Source organism: Arachis duranensis, chromosome 3 (assembly GCF_000817695.3).
Source record: "Arachis duranensis cultivar V14167 chromosome 3, aradu.V14167.gnm2.J7QH, whole genome shotgun sequence".
Lineage (NCBI taxonomy): Eukaryota > Viridiplantae > Streptophyta > Magnoliopsida > Fabales > Fabaceae > Arachis > Arachis duranensis.
In genome coordinates this window covers 1,380,432-1,388,279 of record NC_029774.3, presented here as the reverse complement: position 1 = coordinate 1,388,279, position 7,848 = coordinate 1,380,432, and the positions used below count along the sequence as shown (strand labels likewise).

Below are 7,848 nucleotides of genomic sequence, written 5' to 3'. Positions count from 1 at the left end.
ATGCAATTTCCTCATTGCAATGGAAATTTTTGTGTGCAGAAGGATTGCTTTGAGGTATATGCTTTAGTTCCTGGTCTACTTCGAGAAGAGGTAACAGCATATATTAGGAAAGAGAAGAGGTATATGCTTTAGTTCCTGGTGAAAATGTAACAGATTTCAGTCTGACATCTGCTGCATTGGATACTAATTCGAAAGGGAAGGACAAGATTAGGTCTGATCAGGATGAGGATGAAATTATAACCCCTTCTGATGCTGTTGTGGGTGAAACATGTGAAGGGGAGTCTATAATGGCAGTTAAGGATGCAATGAATGTTGGCTTGTCAACTGTATCAGATCCCCACAAAGCTGAAGTGATGCCAGATATATTGCCTGAAAATAAGATATATGCTGATGAAAATGTGAGAGATTGCGTTTTTACATCTGAACTGGGGACTAGTTTGAAGGGAAAGGATGAGATCAAAACATATGTTGAAGAAGTTGAAATTATAGTCCCTTCGGATACTGGTATTGGTGAAAATGAAGATGACTCTGCAATATCAGTTAGAGATGCAGTTAACTTGGATCCTCAAGTGGCTGGTGGAGCTGTTAATCTGAAGGAAAAAGACAGTGCCGAGTTCCCTTCTGTGCTTGGCCAAGATGATTCCCCACTTGGTTCAAATTCTGTTGTAATAACAAATGCTTCAATACGTGATATACAGTTAGAGTCTGCTCATGTTCAGTTTTCTAATTCTTGTGATGCTCAGACTTTACTTGAAAAGGAAGAAGAAAATACTAATTCTAATATCCTTCCTACAAGTGTTGATAAAACTGAAGAATCGCCTTCAGCTCAAGCTCTAATAACGACACTGCAAAAGAATAGAACTCACCGGCAAGATATCCTACGGAAATGAAGAGGGAAAAGAGGAAAGCCAAGAGCAGACCATATTGGATACAATTAGTATGTTGCTCATCAGAGGATCTTCAGAGAAGGCAAAAAACTGCCATATGATGGTTATGGTTATAGTTATAGTTATTTTCATGCTATTTGGGATCTTGTCTGCTTCTAGAGTTGAGATATATATTTTGATCATGCATCTCATTCAATTAATTCGATTTATGTGTATTGGTGTAATTCGACTTAACTAGATTCGATTTACATGAAATTATTTAGAACAGACATATAACCAATTTGAATTTGGGACATCTGTTTAATTTTGATCTTCAAACAATTTATTGAAGTGAATTACCCTAGTTTATTGGAATAATCTTTAAAGTTATGTCTGCCTTGAAAATATGGAATTTCTTATAGTTTTGCTTGCCAAACAAAACAATGTACTGCGCATAATTGGAATATGGACCCATGTGTGTCATGAGTGTGGCTGCATGTAGTAGTGTCTCTGAAAATTGAAAATTGAAATCGCTTATTCGCTTTATCTTGTACCACCTATAAAGTAGTTTATGACTATGAATTGGATACATTCTTCTTAAGTAAGACAACTTAGGGGTAAAAATGGAATAATATTTTTTATGCATCAGCTTCATGTGTGATTTACATTACTAACAAAAACTAAGGAAGATATGCAATTGTTTTGAAAGATTAGTACCAAACATCATCACAAACTGCTTTGATTGAATAAAATAATGGCTTTTGGAATTCAATTAAAGGAATTGGAGCCACCAAAGAACTCTCCTTGTTTCAATTTATATACAACATGGCAACCTCCTTCATAAGACCAAAGGTACTTAAATACCTCCTTCATAAGACCAAAGGTACTTAAATATCTCATTGAGAAATCAAGGCTTCAAAGAAACTGATTTGGAAGCATCTAGATGGTTAAGGCGACATGTCCCTAAAAGGAACTCCGGAAGCTCTTCCGGCGTATTCCCCTTAACAACACATAAAACACAGTAGTCAATATCATATTCTGAGCCGACATATCATCCATTTACCATTGGCCAGGTATAGGTCCTAGCCAATCATGAACGAATGGTATGTTGACAGTACATAAATACGTTCAATAACACCCTTCTAGAGGAAATGGTGACAATTACTTCAAAATAAAAAGGAACGTGATTGTTATTTATACCTGTATTAGAAAGGCCATTTCAATAACTAGATGATTGAGGTATCCAAGGACAAGACTTACAACACCTCTTGCAACAGTTGACGATCCAATATCAACCCCAAGCTGAAAATAGATGTCATCATTTCAACATCAGCATTCTTTCAAATCATTGTAAGATGATTGAGAGTTTAACATGTGATGCATGCATACCACAAAAGTTCCAATCATTCACTTCCTTTCAACTTATTTTAAGGTTTTCTTCATGGACCACATAAATGCAAAGAAAGAGAGAACCTTTTAATACCCTAAATCTTTATCTTCATTCCCTTGGTCTAATTATTAGTTCAAAATTTACCTCCAAATAGTTCTTCCCTTGGAAATAGTTAATTTCCAATGCTTGACCAATTAAGCATGCCTTCTTTCCCACACTTTGTTTTACTATCCACGAACCCTGAAACATGATTTATGACACATTCAACATTTCAAATAACGCGCAAAGGAGAAGAAAACATAAGTTTGGTTGTGGATGAAAATATAACCATTGGGGATCAGAGATTCTAATATATATATAGAACCAGTGATGACTTCTACCAACCTTGGATATGTATGGTATGAGTTTAAATCTTGAATTTCGGTAGGTATCATCACCCTTGATAAAACTCTCAAGCAAAGGGGTATCTTCAACAGGTGTAGTCATCATGTAATATAATGCCAGGTTATATGTAGTTGCACCTGGAACCTGGTCCGTATAAACAATCAAATTAGTTTTAATTATGTCGAGTTTTAAGTAAGAACAACATAAACAGATGAATATTAACCAACCTGAATGTTTACAATGAAGAAGAACTCGGGCCCACCCTTTGCTGCATATTTCTGTATCATCAGTTGATTTTTCTCAGTCAATATGTTAATCATAAGTTGAAAATGCATTGCCTGAATATTATCAACATTTGGAACCGAAAATCATTAGAAAAATAACGGACCTGCACAATGCTCTCTGGTCGGCCACCAAGATCATCTTCTCTTTTATCAGATCTCAGCCAGTCTGCAGCAACCATTTGCATCAAGGTTCCCTTTGCCTTAACCTAGTAGTTGATTACCCCCATAAAGGAATAAATTTGTACAAACAAATATAAGCCATAACTGACTGGCACATGAAATGATACAAATGCACTAAAAGAATGGAATAAAACAGAACATTCACAAGCAGCAGTGGATCCTTTGTGAATGACATAATTAAAGTACCTTTTTTTCCCTTTTTGTCCCTATATTTATCTAAGTGAAATGAACATTTTTCACGTATACCTTCTGGCGGTCTTCGAGGTAATTTGCCCCACGAATCAGGAAAGTGGAAGGATCTGCTTCTGCCCAGCTGCAAGGTAATGTACAAGAGGAATCTTTTGGAAGAGTTGATCCATAGGCGCATAAGGTACTTTCTTCTCTGACCATTTCGTGTAAGTCCACATAACCCTTCTTCTGAACTGCATTGTATGGTGCCTAATATTGTTAGCTATAGAAGAATAAAATCATGGATAATCTTGATATGTCATACATATTATATTAATCACCTGCAAGATCATGCAATTTTTTCACAAAATTAGCAGCTGTTGACAACTTAGGTTGACGCAAGTCCTGAAACAATCAAATTCACAGGAGAAAAATGCCAAGTTTAGCATAGTTTTCCAACTAAAAGTACAAGACAAGTGCACTACATGCATTATAAGGGTTATAGACTTATAGCTAAAATATGCCAGAGGACAGTATGACTTGAGACTGTTGGTGAATATACTTATTGCAAGCATCTGATGAGTCATAAAGAGGTAATAACATGCTAAATTTCTAGACTATAATATCAAACAGCTTTTTACCGGAGACTTCTTGTGACTACAATCAGGCATCCATCCATTTTCCGACTCGTCACTGTCTGATGGTTCTGGAACATCAAAAAACTCATCATCAGCATCATTTAGGCTAACAAGGGTTGCATGCTCTGATTGTGTTTGATCTACTACTCCATCTGAGATATGTTGGGCATTCTCATCTACTGCCTGCCTTTGGCTATCAGAGTTGACATCTCCTTCCTTCAAACTAAGCCCGATGCTTCTTGTCAACTCTCCAGATGAACTATCAGATGAACGACAATTCCCACGTCTAGCTTTAAATAACTCCCGCAATGCTATAAGAACATGCAAAATATAGATCGTCGTAATCTTTGACTGTAATATAATACAGTCTAACAACATAAAAAATACATGTTGGCAAATGGCATATAACATTCATGTCATTAATATAAAGTTATCAATAGAAAAGAATTTTAAAAAAAATAATAATAAGAGATTACCAGCAACTCTCTCAAGCATACGAATGGTCATGGAATGTGTTGATGAAGGCTTAAGATAGGATTTCCAGAACTTCCAATCAATGGCAAGCATATGTTTTACGACTGATTGTTTTCCATTGCTCACTGGTGATATAACATAACCTCCACCTACAAAAGAACGCATGTGGTCACAATCATAACTTTTTTTTAGTTAGCTGTCTTTCTAGCAAAACGTAGGCACCAATGAACAATGACACCGACATACATAGAGAAACATTCAAGAATAAGTGAACTATTTTAGTTCAGAAGAAGAAGACCAAGACCAAGGAACGTCATAATTTCAAGTAGTAATGCCTAATTTATCTAGAGATACAGTGCAGAAAAAGCTGATAGCATGAGCTAGAAATGTTCATATTCTAAAGTTTAAGCATACATTACTTTTAAGCCATGCACGTACACAGCCTTTCTGTGGCCGACACTTCTTGTGATACACAGAATGGTAAAGAATAACTGTGTCAAGAAAAACCAAATGTAGTTAGTTTCAATATAATCTGTGTGTATTTTCAGCCAGTTTCTTCCACATATGACTCTATTACCATAGGTTCCATCATCTTCTCTCCTCCAATAACGCTGCAACAAGAAATCTCTTGATTTTGATCCCCTGTAAAGCAGGACATGCAATCGTTAAACTACTGCTAGGAAAGACAGGTACGATATAATGCCTTGAAACAAGTAGTGATACATAATCAGCATTGAAGGCTTCATGTTTGAATCTTACCAAGGCAACCAATCCCTATACAGCTCTTTGTGAATGATGTCAGTGTGACCATCTACGTGCTCAACCACACTGCCTTTGTAGAAACAGAAATCCCATCTGCGAGTCAATAAACAATAGGCATAGAAACAAACTCAATAATACCATAATGCAAATGGCAACAGTAATCGTGGCTTATAAAATTACACTTTTTAAAAGGCTCTGACCTATCCGATTACAATTTTTATTTGAAGACAATGAATCTTTATTTAATGTTGTGGCCTATGTTTTCAAACAAAGCATCCAATGAGAAGATATGTGCGGAAAATGGGAACAACATAAAAAGTCTACTATAAGAATGCCATGTGAACTTAATGGACTTACGCTGATCTTGAAGGACCAAGTGACATAAGAGTCTGGAAAATGGCTTCGGAACTTCCATCAACCACACCAACAGCCATGATTGCAGGGTGATCATCCCACTTCTGATGATGTGACCATATGCAAAAAATTCAAATTCAACCATAAATATTGTTTGAATGATATAAAAGGAATCTCACAGGGATAGAACGTCAGCAGAGAGGGTTCTCATTAGAATATCACAAGCTTATTATGTCAATGAATCAGCAGCGAAGCAAGCTCAAATTCATCCCACAGAACCAATCATGAATTAATCATTGATTACTATAGGGTTAACATTTCATCCGTATTTTTCTATCTTCTGAACACTATTTTTTGGAACAGAAATCCTACCAACCTTCCCACGTGAATCCCTTTCTTTTGCTTCCTTGAATAGTCGCAATCCTACATTACATTTACACCCACAAAAAATGTATGTGCAGATTTTAGATCTTTAGAAAGAAACAATTTTCTTTTTGAAACAGAACAGACTTAAATCCTTACCATTTTGGCAACCAAAGATTATCCAAGATGAAGGAGCAACGACATCAGATGAACCAATGGTCCAATCTACAGAGCCAGAGTGAGTCGTATTGGACAACCCACATAATCTGCAAGCATAGCATGAGAAAAATGATCAAGGGCATGGAGAAAACAGCACTAGTGATCTTTAATCAGACAAATTAAGAACTTTCATTCATAAAGAACAATGCATGGTAGATGAAAATTTAAGCTGCTAGACCTAAATGAGTGCCATCTTCTCTTAGAACTAGCTACAACATTATCTCGTGTACAAGGAGCACCCTGCACAGTGAACACACAGTTCATAACAACAGTTTCTTCGTTGAATATGAAATAAAACTAAAACACCCTAAAAATCCATTCAAGTTGTAGGCATACCTTCAAAGAAGATTCTTGAATGGAGTGAATCCACCTTGCTGCTTCTTCAGGACAGCTTGCTCCTAACTATAATCAATTGTTAACATTCACACTTCATAATTTTACATTGTACCAAACTCTCAAATAATAAAAATGCCAGTAATAGCAAAAAGGCCTCAAGTTTCTTAAGCATGATAACTAGTTAAAAACCACCAGAGCAGCTCTTTATCATGGGCTTGACTTGTACCTACTAGTCTACTACCTACAACATAATTCGTACAATAGTGACAATAGATAAAAATGCTTTTCAGTGGATGAGGTTCACTCTACTTATTGGACTAATCCCCAATTTAACTTTTAGTTTTTGCATTCTTTAGACCTGCCCAGGAATCAGCTAATATGGCTGCCTAACATCGAAGATCTTGGCATCCACTCAACCAACCCAATGCTTATGGATCAACCTGATCTAGATAGTTCTAAAAAAAATGAATGGAAAAAAAATGGTGAAAATGTGAAGAAGTCACCTTTAGTTGATTGCTGTGATTGGAAGTGCTGTAAAGGGTGAACATGAAAAACACCTGAAGGAAGAAAAATAAAAATTGGTGAAAACAATGAAGGATGATGAAAAATGAGATCAGAGTAAAAAAATTATGATAATGATAAGAAAAGGAAGTTACTTTTCTGTTAATGGTTTCTCTGCCATTATCAAGGACCCGAATGGTGGAGTCAAGAACAGCACTTCTGAGAGGAAGAAGGTCGTGGTGGTTGTTGTTGTTGCGAGAAAGTGAAGGAGGGTATTTGTAACTTCGAAGATGGTGACCCTTTAGCACGAAGTAGCGCTTTCTCGAGAACTGAAGCCCCAAACGGTTGGATTGTATGAGGTATAACCACCCTTCCATTATCATTGGTTTTGTTCCACCATCACCAACACTTGCAGTTGCAGTTTCTCTGCTACCCATTTTGTCGAACACCTTGAGTTCAAGAAGAGAAAACAATTGCACCAACACCAACCACCACCTTAAAATTTCGTAGGTGGTTGTGTTTTGTGTTGAAGGTGGAGGGATTTATGTAACTACTAACGTTTGAAGGTACATTGGAATCGCAGAAGAGAACAATGCATGGAATCAATCAATCATATGTACTTCGTTCTCTCTCTTGTCATATAAATAAATAAATAAAAATTAAGGAATTAGAATTTTGCAAAAAAAAAGAAGAAAAAAAAAAGAGAGTAAAGTAACACCTGGTAATTTCAACCAATGTCTAATTAACTCTTTAAAAAAAAAAATCTCTCTTAGATCTTCTATAATAGCAAATGATAAATGTATTTCTAATAACTTATTATTTGATTTTTTAGTCCAAAATAGCATTATTTTTATGTTCATATGATAATAATAATAGGATACACATTTTAAATAATAAAATATATAAAAATAATTTTATTTTATTTTATA

The 7,848-nt window shown here is 35.7% G+C and overlaps 1 protein-coding gene across 2 annotated transcripts; it reads right to left on the bottom strand.

The window, feature by feature from the left end:
* Nucleotides 1-1,576: 1,576 nt before the first annotated feature.
* LOC107476970 (protein ENHANCED DISEASE RESISTANCE 2) lies at nt 1,577-7,540 on the bottom strand. Of its 2 annotated transcripts, XM_016096925.3 has the most exons (20): nt 7,075-7,540; nt 6,922-6,975; nt 6,419-6,484; nt 6,261-6,322; nt 6,023-6,129; nt 5,877-5,923; nt 5,504-5,604; nt 5,144-5,239; nt 4,962-5,026; nt 4,804-4,875; nt 4,387-4,533; nt 3,914-4,221; nt 3,614-3,677; nt 3,351-3,526; nt 3,029-3,130; nt 2,868-2,918; nt 2,641-2,784; nt 2,401-2,496; nt 2,067-2,168; nt 1,577-1,866 (listed from the first exon to the last, which is right to left on the bottom strand). In XM_016096925.3, exons 1-20 carry the CDS (start codon nt 7,354-7,356, stop codon nt 1,774-1,776), a joined length of 2,235 nt encoding a protein of 744 aa, XP_015952411.1. In that variant the 5' UTR covers nt 7,357-7,540; the 3' UTR covers nt 1,577-1,773. The 2 variants fall into 2 exon arrangements, with proteins under 2 accessions (XP_015952411.1, XP_052114286.1); XM_052258326.1 differs by lacking the exon at nt 2,401-2,496.
* Between the last annotated feature and the right edge of the window lie 308 nt (nt 7,541-7,848).